The sequence below is a fragment of the Nothoprocta perdicaria genome, unplaced genomic scaffold (genome assembly GCF_003342845.1).
Source record: "Nothoprocta perdicaria isolate Ctin4 unplaced genomic scaffold, notPer1 scaffold_143, whole genome shotgun sequence".
Classification (NCBI taxonomy): domain Eukaryota; kingdom Metazoa; phylum Chordata; class Aves; order Tinamiformes; family Tinamidae; genus Nothoprocta; species Nothoprocta perdicaria.
Genome location: NW_020454572.1, coordinates 1,469,996 through 1,486,457, shown reverse-complemented (window position 1 = coordinate 1,486,457; position 16,462 = coordinate 1,469,996). Strand labels below are relative to the sequence as shown.

The 16,462-nt window shown below is 60.6% G+C and overlaps 2 protein-coding genes and 1 long non-coding RNA gene across 3 annotated transcripts in view; 1 reads left to right on the top strand and 2 right to left on the bottom strand.

Moving 5' to 3' along the window:
• Window positions 1-3: 3 nt before the first annotated feature.
• Window positions 4-1,402, bottom strand: LOC112943249. The gene is made up of 4 exons (XR_003248537.1): window positions 1,300-1,402; window positions 554-677; window positions 339-381; window positions 4-39 (listed from the first exon to the last, which is right to left on the bottom strand). It is a non-coding gene; the product is annotated as an uncharacterized LOC112943249 (long non-coding RNA).
• A 10,389-nt stretch (window positions 1,403-11,791) lies between these two features.
• Window positions 11,792-15,552, bottom strand: ZNF319 (zinc finger protein 319). The gene has a single exon (XM_026034407.1). It carries the CDS (start codon window positions 15,189-15,191, stop codon window positions 13,527-13,529), a length of 1,665 nt encoding a protein of 554 aa, XP_025890192.1. The 5' UTR covers window positions 15,192-15,552; the 3' UTR covers window positions 11,792-13,526.
• A 775-nt stretch (window positions 15,553-16,327) lies between these two features.
• Window positions 16,328-16,462, top strand: part of USB1 (U6 snRNA biogenesis phosphodiesterase 1) — a 4,022-nt gene continuing 3,887 nt past the window's right edge. The window contains exon 1 of the mRNA XM_026034352.1: window positions 16,328-16,457. Within this exon, the coding sequence (XP_025890137.1) occupies window positions 16,328-16,457 (130 nt within the window). The remainder of the gene's footprint in view (window positions 16,458-16,462) is intronic.

Sequence of the window (16,462 nt, the reverse complement as noted above, 5' to 3'; positions counted from 1 at the left end):
GCGCCTAGGTGCCTCAAGCAAAGGGCAGGGCATCTGCAGCTGCAATGAGAAACACAGAGTCATCTGAGACAGGGATAGCAAGTAGGTCGAGCGCGCAGGGAGGCGACGCGCGTGGTGGGGAGCTAAGCGAGCGGCGGGGACGCTTGCTGAGCCGCCACACGGAGTTGCAATGCTCGGCCGTGCTACTGCCAGGGGAAAGCCAAGAAATCTCCAACCCATGATGGGGCTGGCATCCAAGTGTCCCCTCGGCCCCTTTCCTGAAAAAATGGGTGGAAGGTTTTCCCTTCCCTGGGTATCTCACCACCTACTTCCACTTGTCATGATCCAACCTACGGTACCTTCAACGTCAGCTTCRGCAGCCTCGGCGATCTTTTCTTCTACCTTGGAAATACAGAGAGGCAGTTTAAGGAGAGAAATATCTACTTCAACTACAAGCAAAAGAGACAATATTTCTGTACAGTTTTAGGGGATCCACAGGATGGCCCTGGGTTGCAGATCCCAGCTGCAACAGGTTTATGGTAGCCCGAAATTGCAGCAAAAAACCTTCCTCTACCTGTATAAAAGTGCCTTCGGGGTCGCTTGACTCAGTGCCTCCAAGAGTTTCACAATCCGTGGAGGCTGCTACCAAGAAACCTTCCTCTGCGCAGTCATCGTCACCAGCGGGCAGGAGCAAGGCTCTGCATGACACAGGGGGAACAGCCACCCTAGGGTGTCTCTCAGAGCAAACGCTGTGCTAAGAGCCACCCAAGAGCCCGACTGCCCCGCAATGCAAATGTTATCCCAAATCCCATATTCCTGTCTATAAGCGAGCAGTCCTCGTAGCCTTTTGCAATTGCCCACAAATGGGGCTTGACAGATTATCTTGGATTATTTTCATTAGCTTCTTTAATAGGACTTTAGAACTGGGGGAAAAAAAAAGATAAGAGATCTTCAAAAACACATTCACAAGCTTTTTTTTTTTTTCTGGAAAATCTGCGGACTTCTCCATAAACCTGGGAACATGCCATAGACCGGGACAATGATGCTCCCTCTCTCCATCCCAGTGCTGCTGCAAATGCAAAAAGGCCTTCCAAGCCTTAGCACTCTGAAATCTCCCTGCAATTCCAGCTCCTTGCTGCAAATCCAGYTGCCTGTGAGCGGCGGGCAGAGCCTCCCGCAGGTGTTGACAGTGTGGAGGAAACGGGAGCGAGCGGATTTTCCATATTCTGGCTAGTCCAAAGCCACCACCTTTGGCAGCTGATGGTAATAGCTGGTTTTCTCAGCAGGACAAGGTAGGGGTCTAAAAACATACCTACGCACCTGATGTAGTATTTGCAGGCATGAMGGATAATCCCGTGCTTAAATCCGGCTCCATAACATCCGCAACAATCCCCGCGGTGCTCAATTAGTCCCGGAGCGGTTAAGCAATGCGGAGCTGCTTGTAAGCCACGTTTTTCCACCCCATTTTTGCTGTTCCRGATGTGTTTTTCCTGCCGGGGTGAGGGCTGGGGGGACCCGCGAGCTGCCAGGGCTCCCGGGAGAGCCCGGCGCTCCGGAGCCGGGAAGCGCGTCGCTAGGAGACGCTCGCCTGTTCCTAGGTGCCGCAGGGCAGCGGAGAGGCTTTAAAAGYGGCGGTCTAAAAGCAGCCGCCGCGTCGCCCTTACAGGGCTGCCTCACTGCTGGTCCCCTCTTCTACTTCTCTACAGCTGTGCTCAGACAGACTGATGGTGGGGATCACACCAGGCAGCAAACGGGACCTTGGGTCTGCATGGCTCCTTTGAGGAAACATGGGGGTCTTGGAGGACTTCTCGACAGCATCAGATAGGACTACCTAATCTTCCAAGCTTTGTGGTGTGATTTAGGTCCTACCCAGACTTAGATTCCTCCATCCAACCGTCTGTGAGCGTGGCAAAACACCCATGCGCACGGCTCGTGCTAGGGCATCTTGTACTGATACGTCTTTGTCGTCAAGCCCTGGCCACAACTTTGGCCTAGAAGGCTCCCCAGCTGCTTGGGAGCGGGGATGCACAACCTCACACCTAGCTCGTGCAATACACCCAGCCTCTTGGATACGCCTTGGCCACCACTTAGACACAAGCATCCCAGCCAGCTCTCCTGCGTACCACGCTGAACGCTGGCAAGAGGGCATTTCAGCTCAGCTTGTGCCCTTGAAGCTCCGCGCACGTCTGCTACCTGTATTCCTCCTCCTGAAGCTCTTCTTTTATGGGGGGAAGACGACGAGCATCTGCCACCAGCTTGGCCTCAGGATCCCAAGCCMCAGTCATGTATGTGGCCTCGTTACTCCACTCGGCATCCATCTCTTCCGCTATGAGATCCATCTCCACATGATTCTCTGGGGAAATATGGACTGGAACAGGAAAAGTGGGGAAGATGTAAGAGTAGCCCATTTTGGAGGTCTACACCCAACCATATCCCACAGTTTAGCAGGCCACAGCAGGTACTAAATGCCCAGGTGCTGCCGTATGCTAGACCTGCAGTGCTGCTCAGCCTYGCATGGGTCTCTAGAAGGGCTGGTCTCTCCTGGAGCTGTGCAGACGATGGCTGGGGAATATTTTATGGAAGGGAGAAGAACGTTCTCCACTTCAGGCTGGACATATCAAAAGTCGCATGAAAAATAAACCACTTTGCATAGGGATGTCTCCTACCRTCCCTACAGGTGTGCTCACCTCCAGCAGAGGAGGATTTAGCCCATCTACATTTTGGTTCTTGCAAGCACGGGGAGCTGCAAGCACAAGCAACCGTGGTGAGATGTTCACAGCCCTGCTCCTACGAGCATCCAAAGGGCTGGATTCCCTGCTGCCCACTGCAGATATGGGGCTGAGTTTTCCACACTGGGACACCAGTGGCCCCAAAGCCTCCATCACTGCCTCTGGTGGCCACCACCAAGGATGCCACATCACCTCCCAAAGCCAGATGGTGATCGAGCACTTGGCTTGGGAGATATCCTTCATCCACGAGCTAGTTCCCAACACCACGGGCAGGAGCAGTATGYGACCCTGCTATCTGAGAGAACATCAGATCATCTTTCTGCCCAACATAAGACACAGATCCAACCCAAAGTCCCCAGCACTTATAAGAGTCCAGGTCCTGCCATGTCTATGCAGCTCCTATARCACTAGTCGTGTGCCAGAAAAACAAGAGGAGGAGGAAGTGCATCCGCTTACTGTAAAAACAGTTTATTGGGAGGTCTCACAGCCACAAAACTCAAGGGAACATAGAGGCCCACAGTGGAATTAAGGGGAAACACATGCAAGTTTAAATACAGAAAGATAAGGGGGAAAAAACAACTTTAGGTGCTGTCTGTTCTGTATGATATTTCCCATATCACACGCTCGCCTCGTAGTGCTCCGTGCCACTGCAGCACACCGTTTCCTTTGCTTTTCTCCCATGACATCCCTCAATGCACAGGATGAGGACACGTTTTGGAGCACGCTGTGATGACTTGACACGTTACACGGAAACAGGGGGACTGCTAAAACTGCAGCCTGTGACCAGCTGGGCTCAGAGCCACCAGAGATAGGATCCTTTCACTTGCTCGTTTGGGTGATGCCCCATCCCTAGGGCTGCCTGCCTTATCCTAAGGAGATGCAAGGAGGTGGTGGATGTTAAAAGAACATGAGGCTTTTAGGGGCTCTTTGCCCAGCACTACACAAGGTGCCTGTGATTCCTATGTTTGCACACATTCCCACGGGAGCCATTCCTGTGGGAGGTGTTTTCCCTGCTGCCAAGCTCCCGACTTCAGCACTATAGCTAAAAAAGTAGATGGCACCAGGGGCAGCAGCAACAGGATGTACCTAGCGCTCCTTCCCATAAGGAAAGCCCGGGCAGAGGATTGTAGCCATTACGTCCTACCTATTCTTCTTGGATTAATCTCACCCTCGGGCATCTGCTCGTGCAAATCAATCCCGTGTTCCACTTGCCAGAAGCAAATAATGCTGGAAAGCCAATGTGAAGCCCCCGAGAGCCCCAAGAGTTTTGCACCGTGGAGGAGCTTTGCAAAGCAGCAGCACAGGGAGGCAAGAGTAGATTAAAGAACCCCATGGGCTTCAGCTGTAGGTCCTGGCAGGGAGTACCGGGATGCTAGGGGTGGTCTGAGAGGTTCACGAGTGACCAGAGCAGGAAGCTTTTTGGCCCAAGAGCTGCCCTGACTGATGCTTTCCTACCCTTGGATAAATCACAGCCTCTCTCTCGACCCCATTCTGCGCTATCAGCCCCCCTGGTTCTTGGAGCTGACAAAGCAAGCAGAGGAGAAGGCTCTTCCTGCCCGACCGTGCGCTCTCTCTTTCCAAGTTGGGTTGGTTTTAGTGAGGGAAAAGGCCGGCTCTCCACCRTCTTTGTTTTCCGTTTGTTTCAGAGGCACTAAGCCCCTCTGCTCCCTGAAACAAAAGGAGAAGGAAAACATTAAGGAGCCTTCAGGGCCTTTTCTCCGCCTGCCAGTGGGGTTTGCCGGGCGGCWATCCCCAGCAGGCCGCCGCTTTGGGTGTCCCTGGGAGCGCAGCCCTCCGTCACACCCTCACACCTTGGCCACCATCCTCTGGCACAGCTCGAGGACAGACCCTGAGGTTGGCACTAGTGCCAAAGACGCAGCTTCAAGGGCTTTCTACCTGCGTCTGCATGCGGAGCAGTAACCCAAGGGTGGAACCCAGCCCGGGGGCGATGCCACAGCGGGAGCAGCGAGCACTTACTTGCTTCCACGATCACTTACTTGCTTCCACGGGGGTCAAGGTGGCGGCTCCTCCCTGCGAGGGGGAGAGGGAACCATGAGCCCCAGCATGGCCACGCAYCCGTGGGGCATCCCCTGCCCACCCCGGTGTCACTCCAACCCTGCTCACCTGGGCTCGCGGCGGCGCCTGGAACGCGGGCTGTGGCATCACCTTCTCCAGCTCCTGCACGAACCAGCCCAACATCCTGCGGGGCAGAACCCCCCGTGGGACCCCGCCGGGGCCGCCATCCCCCCGGCCCGAGCTGCTGCCACCCTTACCTGCTGCCCCTGGCTGYGGGGCCGGGCTGCGGGGCGGCYGCTRCCGGCTCCGCTGCTCCGGGGAGGCTCTGGCTGCCGCAGCTGCTGCCCTTGGGCTCCTCCGAGGCCTGGCTCTTTGTGGCGTCTGCTCAGGTCGATTCAGGGAGAAGGAAAAGGCAACGGGCAGAGGTTTTATAACCGCATGGGGACTTTCCTGGCAGCTCCACCCTGGTGGTGCCCAGCRCGGGATCTGGCATCGCAGCTCCGGCCCCAAGAGTGATGCCAGGTGCTCACGGACAGGAGGCCACGGCTGCTTTAGCACAAGTGCCTCACCCAGTGGCRGGTCACTCACCTTGCTCCTGCGCCGGCTCTTTGGGCCTCTCCTGCTTTGGCTCCTGTGGCAGAAGGACATGCAGAGAGGGATGGATGGACCCTCTGCCAGCCCTGCCGGCACCGGGGCCACGGTGGGTCCCAGCTCAGCATCATCCCATCCAGCCTCATGTGCCAGAGCCCCAAAAGTGTGATTTGGGGAAAATCAGCAGGAAAATTCCCACGGAGGGGAGTGTGCTCACCTGGGCCTTCCGGGGCACCTCCGGCTGTGGCACCATCCGCTCGAAGCCCTGCGCCAGCCAGCTGAAGACTCGGCTGGATGTCCTGGGGAGGCAGCRCGTTGTGTCAGCCCTGCTCCAGCCACCCCATTGCCACTGCTGGCCATGGGATGGAGGCAGCACTGGAGACATGAGAAGGCATCGGATACCCCAGCAGGRAAGGGGATTTGGGAATGGGAAGGGCTGGACCTGCTCTGCAAAGGCACCGTGACACCTACCAGCTCCCGGCCGTGTCCACACTGGCATCACTCTCACCGCCATCCAGCTCATCCTCTTCTGCATCAAAGGGGGTTATTTCTGCATGGGGAAACAAGGAGAGGATGGARGGGAGGATGGAACCACCCCTCAGACCTGCTTGCAGGGCTGCCCTTGTGTGTGATGTGGCCGCATTCGCCCTTGGTACAGGGCCTGGCTTGAGCATCGCCTTACCTAGAGCATCCTCTTCCTCATCCCGGAGGATCTGAACTTCGGTCTGAGAAGCCGAGCACAGACTCGCTGTCAGGGAGGGCTCCCRGGGCAGGGCACCCCCAGCACCCTGTCTCTGGAGCTGCTTGCAGACTGCGCTGCTGCCAAGCGCCCAGGGAGCAAGGAGCTCATGTCCGGACCCACTTACCTGATCGGGAGCATCGATGCTGGTCTCGAAGCTCTTGCCCAGCGCCTGCAGYGCCCCTGGCGCCCGGGTCGGCTGCGGAATCACCTTCTCCAGCCCCTGGGAGAGCCAGGAGAGCACGCTGCTCCCCACGCTGCCGGAATGGGGCGAGAAGAGGGGCTGGCAGCGGTGCCCGGGCTGCTGAGCGGAGCCCCCCCTTCCAATCCCAGGCATTACCTCTCCAGCACAGACACCGGAGCTGGGCTCTCAGCCACCACAAACTCCACCTTCTTCTCTGTCTCTTCCATGGGAACAGCAAAAAGGCCAAAAAAACCACCAGTGGCATCAATGGCCAGCTCCACGTGTGGGAGAAATGTCCCAAACAGGCAGTCCCACTGCAGACACTCACCCTCCGTGCGCTCTGCAGCAGCCTTGGAGCCAGCGGCGTTGCCTTTGGGCTGCTTTAGGGCAAAGGAGTTGGAGGATGGACTCAGTGCTGGATACGGCAGCAGCCCTCCCTCTCCCCCTTCCTTCCCCGCACTGCAAGTCACAGCTATTATCCCCCCTCTCTGCAGTTGGGATAAGAAGATGCCCCAGGTGAGCACTCTGAGCACCCCCTGGGCAGCCGGTGCTCCCGGCTCGCTCACCTGGGCCGGCTCCGCRTGGTGGCCCCGGGGCGCCGGGCTCTGCTCCGTGCCGGTGGCGGGGGGCTCAGGAGGCTGCGGCACCACGCGCTCRATCCAGGCCAGCATCCCGCCGCTGTCTGCAGGAAGGAGGAAGCTCCTTGAGGGCGCAGCACCCTTTGGAGCACGCTTGGGGCTTGCTTCCCCCGCGACACAAACCTGGATCTCCTCGCCACTGGCCCCAGGATTGGGAAACTGTAGACGGGTGCGTGCGATTAAGGAGCTCAAAAGAGCCACAGCACCCGGGGCACAGCAGACGGGATGCAACGGTTCCCCCCACCCTTCTCACTGCACTTCGGGTTGCCGGCAGCTCTTGCACGGATTACAGGGGGAAAACGGGATTAAAGCCTCCCTGGGCAAGTCCCCTGCGGCAAGAGCCGGCTCCTTCCCTGGCCCGGATCCGCCGCTTGCGCAGCTGCAAAATCCCACAGCTTAAGGGTGCCCTTGGTGCGGGAAGGACATGGGTGCTGGAGCTGGGGCATGCAGGGCACAGGAGAAGGGGACACGTGGAAAGATTCATCCTGAGGATGGGCACTGGGCAAGAAGTGTTGAATTTGTCCCCATGGGTGCTGCCAAGCACCCTGGGACGGGGGTTGACCCTGCAGGTGAGGGCCACCACGTGCCTGCAGCCCCAAAGCCGCCCCGCTGCCCTGTGCTACTCACACTGCAGAAGTGGCCGCTGGCGCGAGGTCCTCGGAGGGCGACGGCGCGGGGAGCCAGTGGGCAGCGGGCGCCCTGTCCCCTGGCGCGCGGCGCTCTGGGGCAGGAGGCARCGAGCTAATCCTGCCCTCGCTTGATCCGGTTAGCGGCAGCCCCGCTGGCCCCAATCCCTGCTGAGGGGACGCGGGGACGCGGGCAAGGCACGAGGTGGCACCCTGGGGTGCCGTGGGGCTGAGCAGCGTCCTCRGCCAGATGGGACCAGGTGGCTGGGGACGTTCCGGCAGCACAGGGCACCTGGCGCCCGCGTTGCCATGGGGAAGGGACAGGACAGCCAACGGAACAGTGGGACCCAGCACCAGGGCCTTCCTCCTCCTTCCCACCCTCCCGTCGCGGCCGGGAAGCGCCATTGAGAGATGCAGACTTGGGGCCCTGAGTGCCGRGCCCAGTGGGAGCTGTTGTTGGCCAGGCCGGCAAGCTCTACACTGAGGGGTCCCCCGGTCACCGGAGGGTCCCTCTGCCCATCCCCGTGGCATCAGGCCTCTCCCGGGGGGTCCCCGTGCCCACCGYCATGGCGCCCGGCCTGGCCTGCAGGCCATGCGCAGCCTGTGCCCGGCCTGCGCCGGCTGGCGGCCGTGAAGGAGGATCTCTACCACCCGCGGCTGCCCACGCTCCGCCGCATGGACATGGACACAGCCGCCTGCAGGCTCCCGGAGCGCCACGCCAGGACCAGCACCCGCTGCACGCGCGGTAACGCCGCCAAGCACCCGTGCGCTGCGCCGCGCCGCGGCACCCGCGGGCGGCCGCTCGCTCACAGCCCTGCTCTGCTCCCCACAGAGGACTTCGCCAGAGCCTCCTCCTTCGTGCTGCCCCCCGTGCCCTGGCCCCCTCTGCCCAGCCTGGTGAGGCGGCCGGGCTGGGGGACCTTGGGCAGCGCTGTCCCCCGGGGCTCCCGCGTCRCAGCCCCCCTGCTCTCTCCACGCAGGCGCTGCTGCATCGCTGGCCCCCGCTCGCCCCGAGGGACATGGCGAGCCCGGGGCTGCCGGCACAAGGGTGGCCCAGCTACACGCAGGTGGCCGAGGCCTGGCCCCTCTTCGTCTCGGCGGCTGCAGCGCCGGTGGTGCCTGGCACAGGTGCGGACGGTTTTGCAGCCTCCCCTGACGGCGGCTTGGACAGCACAGAGCGCGCTCACTCTGGAGCGGRGTGCTGGCTGCTCGGAATGACAGAATCCCCGCCGGCCGCTCTCTCCCCACAGGGCCCAGGCGCAGCAGCTACGTGGGCCGGGCCCTGCGGCCGGAGGTCACGCAGACGTGGCGGGTGAGGGGGGAGACGGCCACGCTTTGGGGCACCAGGCTTGTGCCACCAGTGTCCCCAACGTCACCCTTTGCCGTGCCCTTTAAGGACTGCCTCCAAGAAGACCCCAGCCTGCACCGATACGGCCCCAAGCCTCAGCCGCAGAGCACCTAGTAGGTAGCCMTGGCGGTCCCCGCGATCACAACCAAGTCCGCGCCGCCACCGCTCAGCCTTTTCCCTCCTCCTCTTCCTCGGCAGCGATGTGTTCAGGAGCTTCGGCCCGGCCTACAGGTGAGCGCTGGGGCATGCAGGGCAGCACAGGGGCATGCAGGGCGGCACAGGGCCGCGCGGGGCGGCGCAGGGACGCGCTCCCCGCTCGCCCGCAGCCGCTCGCGCTACCTGCAGCCCTGGCGTTAAGCAGCAGAGCGCCGGGGACCAGGCCAGCGCACCCGACTAAAGCGGCTGACTAAATAAACCCCTTGGTCAATAAAGCTGAAAAGCAAACAGAGCCAGAGCCACCCACGTGCRCAGGGCGGGCAAGGCCCCCGCTCCAGAAACCGTGAGACGCCCACAGGAAGGTATAAATAACTATAAATTTATTAGTAAAGCAAACCCATTTGACACTCACACAGAAGAGCGGGCTGTGTTAATACAACATATGTACACCCAGACGTGGGATATCACGAGAGAAGCCCACGGGGAGCAGTGTTAAAGGCACCGCAAGCCACACCAGCCTCCTCCTTGGCCCCAGCTTGCCCCAGGCACTGGGCCAAGGAGGCGCCGGGAGCCAAGGGCTGCAGCGAGGTCCCTGTCACCGGGACACCCCAGCAGTGGAGATGTGGCCCCCAAAGCATTCGGGTGGCATCAAGAGAGAAGCCCTCGTGGCTTCGGGTCCCCCCGTCGGCCTCCTCTTGCCTCATTGTTACTGCGTCTCAAGGGAACGCGCGCAGGCGCGGCCTCCGTCCTGAGACGTTACCCACCACCCAGCACCCTGAAGGGCACCAACGACCTCCGGGTAATTTCGCTTTGTCCAGGCTCTGGCTGCAGCCTGAATTGAAGCTAAATGTCCCAAAATGACCCCAAGAAATTGTCGGAAGTGCTCTCCTCGCCCCAGTGTGAGGCTAGACTTGGGCTGCAGGAGATGGTCCCATGCCACTCTCTGGGGATGCTTTTCCCCTTGCCCCTCAACTCTCTGGCACACGGCCCTAAGAGAGGAGCAGTTTCCATCCCAGTTGCAGCAGTGGCCACCTGCACGATGCCTCCTGGGGCAGCTGGAACCTACCTGCAATGCCAAGGGCCTCCACACTGGGGTTAGCTGTGTGCGAGCTGCCACGCAGCCCAACAGGCATTCCCAGGTGATGCAGCGTCCAGACAGCAGCTCATCCCCAAGAACACTGGATAGCCCCAGGCCAACTTCATCCCCAGCCTTGGGAACGTGATGGAAATGGCCAAAGTGATAGGATCCTGGCTCAGACCAGCTTGCCCCAACTCCAGATGCGACCGAGAAGGCCCAGAGTGTGGCATTCCCAGCATCACACAAGGCCAGTGAGTCAGCCAGGAGGCTCAGGGCAAGGAAGGACCCAAAACATCCAACTTGGTTATCGGATATGTCCCATAGCTCCCAGAACCGGCCTCTGCCTGAGAGAGGAACCTGAGGTGAAGGAGATGGGGGAAGAGATCTCGCAGAGATGAGCTGTCAAAACGGTGAAGGGATGGAAAGAAAGTGCTGTTGATGAGGAACCCAACTGASGGCCAGGAAGCCTAGAAGGTCTTACAAAAATATAAGCAAAATAACTGTGGAGGGGAAGGAAACGGGACATGGATAGAGGCATCCAGTAGGTGCAAGGAGGAGAGAAGGTTGCTGAAAAGCCCCATGAAGAAGAGAGCACCTTCCTCCTGGGAGCCAGCAGAGAGCAGGATGCACCTCCTGGACRGCCTCCAAGGAGCCTGGGCCAACCTAGTCCCCTTCCCTCTCACCTTCCTAACAGGATCCCAGGTTSAAACCACCTGCTTCCCCAATCAGAAAAGCCAGAAGAAGAGAAGAGCCCATCAGGAAGGGTCATTCCCTGCTTCAGCCCTGGAGAGCATCTAGCCCTCAGGGACACCCACAGGCACCGAGTCCCTTGCTGGGGGCTGATTCAAAACCAGGCCCACCATGGTGACTCTGTAAGGTACCACGGGGTTGATGAGGGTCACACTTAAGCCACAGCCACTCTTTGGTCCAAAAAGGAAACACCAACAGCTAAGAGGGAGTCCCTCGCAGTGCGACACCCTGGGAACGTCTGCCCCTCTTCACTTGGATGCTCACAGGCCTCCTGCCGCTTTCATCTCTTCTCCTGCCAACRCATCCCGAAGGCACCGCAAGAGACCAACCCGCTCCCCGGCTCAACTGTACCAAACAAAGCTGATTACAACTAAACAATCTCCTTATAAAAATGCAATCGAGGCTACCGGTGGCACCGAGGAGCTCACGTTCCACACAGGGACATTGGGGAATGCTCCTGCACCCACCAACGCGATGTAGGGACATCACCCGCTCACACAGAGGTCTGGGGACAGGCACCGTCCCCGCCAGCCTCTTGACCACAAAAACTTTCCTGGATTCGTGCTGTTGTAGGGCAGCAAAAAGAGACGAGGAGACCAAGTCAGCACGGCCCAGCTTGGTGCCCCTGCACAGCCTGGTGCTCACGGAGGCGCCGGCTTTGGGGACACAGATGGGCAGGCTGGGTCCCTCGGAGCGCCGCACAGCCCGGGCTGCCTCTCCTCGCTCTGCAGCTGCTCGCAGGCCTGTTGTGGAGCACGCGCCGAGCTCGCTATGCAGCAAACATCAACAACCAGCYACCTAGAGCGGGGAGGGCTTTAAACATCCAGGTTACGACATCCCTCTCTCTCTCTCTCTCAAGAAAAAAAAATCCAATATGACATCAAGTTAAACTATACAGGATTTTTTTTAATGAATATTAACGAACTGCTTAAAAAAGGCAAAAAAAAAGGCAAAAAAAAAAAACGCAGTCAGAAAAAAACTTAGTAGGAAGTTCTGCATCTTTAGGCAGTGTAGAGTAAGATGAGTGTCGGTCCCTCCTCCTCGGGCAGCAGAAAGGGAGGTTTATGTTAAACTCCCTAAAGCTGCACGTGAAGGAGCCCCAGCCGCGGGGTCGCACGGGGCCCTGAGCTGCTAGGTGGCTGCGGAAACACGCGGCTCCTCCGGGCACTGCTGGAAAGGGCGACTAAAAACCTTCCTCCCGCTGCCGGGTCGGCGTCCGCATCGAGCAAAGCAGGCCCAGCCCGACACTCCGCGAGGTTCATCTGCCTGCGTTTGCTGGGGACGTTTATTGGAGAAGCCAAAAGGAGTCAGGAGGCTCCCAACTCAACGGAGGGCCGGCAAAGATGGAGAAGGGAAGGCTGGGGGGCAACTTGGTTAAGCTCCTGCAACCTGGAAGGCATCTAGCTGGCACGTAAAAGGCTCTTGGGCAGGAGAAGACCACAAATTCTGCAGAGGAAGACCCGGCCGCTGCACCAATCTTGCTAAGGGGACGGCGTTCGCTTACGCAAAGGGGAGGATGTTTGCTTACGGGAACTTGCAAAACCTGAAAAAATACAGAATAAAGAAAGAGCAGAGAGGTGGAAAGGGACTCTCCTAAGAGTGGAGGGGAAAATATGCTCCTTCCTCAGCTCCTGCCAGCCTTCCCCTTCACCCGGCGCGGAGCCCGTAGGCCACAAAGGCTCCTTCCCTGCTCGCTCCGGACACTCTTTTGCTCCAGCAAGCGAGGCCTGAGCCCCAGGTCGGCGGTGCCGGCAGCCGAGCTCCTTTCGGAAGCTGCAGGGAGCAGTAGTGTTTGCCTCGCGCGTTAGTGTTGAGCTGCTGCCGCATCCGCCCACTTGAGCGCGCCCGGAGGCAGGCGCAAGCAGCGCCAGGGGCGAGGGCTGCCAGGGCAGCCTTGGGCAGAGCCAGGCCTCGAGAAAAGCGGGCAGTGAAGCCCGGAGCACAGCACGGAGACCCTCCCTGCGCCGCTGCCCACACTGCCAGACATGGGGGGCGCTGGGCAGGCTCGCTCGAGACCCTCGCCGAGCGCCGCTGCCAAAGCAGYGAGGCCAAAGTGTGCACGGGCCCGCGCAGCCCCGTGGCTTGGCCCTTCCTAGGCTCCGGGGAGAGCACGGGAGCTCGGGGTAGWCAGTCAGCACCACAGACCCAAAAGGGTCCTCCCGAGTTGCTCAARGGGACGCGGAGCGATGGGGCTGGGGGATCCCAGCCCCGGGAACCTTCTACTGCATCACTGAGCAGCACAGCCAGGGAGAGGGGAGGGCTGGCGCTGCCCCGATCCCTCTCCACGAGGAGGGCTCCCAGCTCTCCCTCCTCACCTTGCTAGGCAGSACAGTGGATAGAGGGCCCGTGTGAAGGGCATGTGGGCAGAGATGGGCCAGCTCTCAGCCCCGGAGCTGCTGCTACAACGTGAATTACAGTCCAGGGGACAATAGGCAACTACAGGCGTCACCTCCTCTCCTCACCTCCCTCCTTCGCTCTCCCTCCCCATCAAGTTTTTCCCATGATCTGTCAGCCCTGGCACGCAGGTGGCACATGAACCACAGAGGCCAGCGGAGGGGTGCCCCAACTGCCCGCCTGACCTCCCCGTTCTGCCACGATTCCCTGGAGGCCACCTACAAGCGAGGAGGAGGAAGGGGAGGCYGAGGCCCAGGAGCGTCCCATGCAAGTCGGCAGCTGCTGCCGGGCGCGAGGCTCAGGGCAAGCAGGCAGCCACCTGGTAGGCGCCCTCGGCCGTGTGCTGCACGCTGTGCTCCTGCAGCAGCCCCAGGTCCAGGAAGCGCTCGCCGCACCACATGCACTTGTACTGCTGCTCCCGGGCGTGCACGCTGTGGTGCTTGTTGAGGTGCTCGCGCTGCTTGAAGGCCTTCTCGCAAGAGGGGCACTTGTAGGGCTTCTCGCCCGTGTGCACGCGCCGGTGCCGCTGCAGGTCCGAGGCGTACTTGAAGCGCTTTTCACAGTCGGGGCACTTGAGGGGCTTCTCGCGGGCCGGGTCGCAGCGGTGCTGCACGAACTCGGAGGAGGAGAAGAAACGTCTCTCACAGAGCGTGCACTTGAGGGGCTTCTCGGCGCAGTGGGCCAGCTGGTGCTTCTGCAGGGCCGAGGCGCGCTTGTAGGACTTGTTGCACACGGCGCACTTGAAGGGCCGCTCCGCATTCTGCACGCACTTGTGCCGCAGCAGCTCCGAGGACTGGTTGAAGCCCTTCTGGCACACGTTGCACTTGAAGAGGTTCTCGATGCCGTGCACGTGCTGGTGGTAGACCAGGTGCGAGGGCTGCACGAAGCCCTTCTCGCACAGGTTGCACTTGAAGGGCTCCTCGGCCTTGTGCGTGCGCCGGTGGCGCATGAGCGCGTACTGCTGCTTGAAGCTCATGTGGCACAGGTCGCACTTGAAGGGCCGCTCCTCGCTGTGCGTGCGCTCGTGCTGCCGCAGGTCCGAGGGGCGCTTGAAGGCCTTCTGGCACTCGCCGCAGCGGAAGGGCCGCTCGCCACTTGGCGTGCAGGGGTGCTGCAGCAGCTCCGAGGACTCCTTGAAGTGCAGCTCGCAGACGTTGCACTTGAAGAGGTGCTCCCCCGAGTGCGCGTACATGTGGCGCACCAGGTGCGAGCGGTGCTTGAAGGTCTTCTCGCACACCGTGCACTTGTAGGGCCGCTCCGAGCTGTGCGTGCGCTTGTGGTGCACCAGGTGGGACGACTGGCTGAAGCTCTTGTCGCACAGCGTGCACTTGTAGGGCTTCTCCCCCGTGTGGATGCGCTCGTGGCGCGAGAGCTCCGACAGGTGCTTGAAGGTCTTCTGGCAGATGGAGCAGCTGTAGGGCTTCTCCGAGGCATCRAGAGGCTGCGAGGGCTCTGCCTCGGGAGGCTTGTAGGTCTTCTCGCAGATAGAGCACTTCATGGCATTGCCGTTGTGGACGTTGTGGTGCTGCGCCAGCGAAGTGAGGAGGGAAAAGCCCATCTTGCACACGCCGCACACAAAAGGCTTCTGCTCCACTTGGATGCACTGGTGCTCCAGGAGGTCGGTGGCCTGGTGGAAGATCTTCAGGCACTGCGTGCACTGGAAGGAGCGGTCATGGCCCGGCAAGCACTGGTGCTCGTGGGGGTTGGAGAGGTGCGCGAGGTCGTGGCCGCACACGCCGCATTTGTGGGCCGGCTCCCCGGCCTGCAGGGCCGCGTGCTGGTGGTGCTGCAGGCTGGGCTCTGGCTGCAGCAGGATGCCGTACACRGCGCAGCCCAGCGCGTTCTCGGCAGTGCTGGGCGGCAGCGAGTGCTCCGGCAGCGCCGCGGTGCCGCCGTGGTGCTGCGGCGGCGGCGGCGGCGCCTGCTGCGGTTGCTGCGGCGGCTGCTGCCAGCTTTCTGACATGCTTGGGGGAAAAGAAACGGCGGTGGAGCAGGGAGGAGCAGGGACAGCTTCAGCTTCTCGGTTGCAAAGGTTTGAGTGAAAAGGACAGATCAAAACGAGCCAAGAGCCTGATTCTCTCGTGCTGATCCTGAAGCCGAGAGCAGGAAATCCAGCCTGTGGCCAGACCTCGAGAGGCAGGAGGGAGACGAGAGGCCACAGGCTCTTCCTTAGATCAGCAGCCGCTCTCTGTGGACCAGTCGCTGCGTTTGCTGCTCTTCTCTTCTTCGCGTTGAACTAAGGAAGGCAGAAGCAAGCGGAGGCCCTTCTTGGTCCCGGCTGCGAGGGGCTCACACGGACGAGGAACACGGCCCACGGAGCAGCAGGCTCTGCAAGGAAGAAGACAGCTCAGGTCAACTCTCGGGAAAACCTGGGCAGTTCTCGAGCACAGAAAGCACCATCAGAAAGGGACAGGAGCTCCTAAGCAGGCCTTTCCAGATGCTTTCACACAAGGCTTCTCCAAACGGCAGAGAGGACATGGTCTGTCTAAAATGCTCCCCTCTGGAAGCTCTCGATCCCCTGCCAGGCCCAGCTTCCGCGGGATAAACACATTTACTGGTCCTTCTGCTAAGCGAGGGACTCCAAAGCTATCGAGGGAGGTTCTACAGCTGTGAGAGGCAAGGGCAGCACAGCCCGATCACAACGCAGCCTCCCTGGTAAAGCACCAAACCCCTTCCTCGCGCCCTGCAGCTCACGGCACCGGAGAAGGGMGGCGCTGAGAAGATGAGTCTCCTGTCCCCGATGCATTTTCCTTGACACGAGACTGGATTTTTGCTCAAGGAGCTTCAGTCCTCGTTGCGCATAAGCATCGATATTCAATAAAACCTGAGCTCAGCTGAGAGGAGAGTTAAATACCCCGGTGGGAGGCAGACAGGAACCCCCACGTGTCCCGGGGGAAAGGAAGGGGACAGGCCTTGGCAAGGAAGGAGCAACTACTGCCTGCAAGAGCGAGACCTATTCCTGCATCGAACAACGCGCCCCCAGTGCCGGCTAAGCCTGAACTCCGCTGTTTATCTCACTTTAACTGGAGCGGCGAGCTGCAATGGGATAAAAAAGGCCCTTCCAGGCAGCGCCGCGTCCGCGGAGGCCGCGTCCCGGGGATGGCGGTGCCGCCGTGGCCCTGCGGGGACGCGGGCATCGCCGCCGGCCCCCGCCTCGCCGGCCAGGGCGACACCACCGCCCTGCGGCCCCGAGCGCGGCACCGGCACCGGTACCGGCCCCGCGATGGGCGCGGG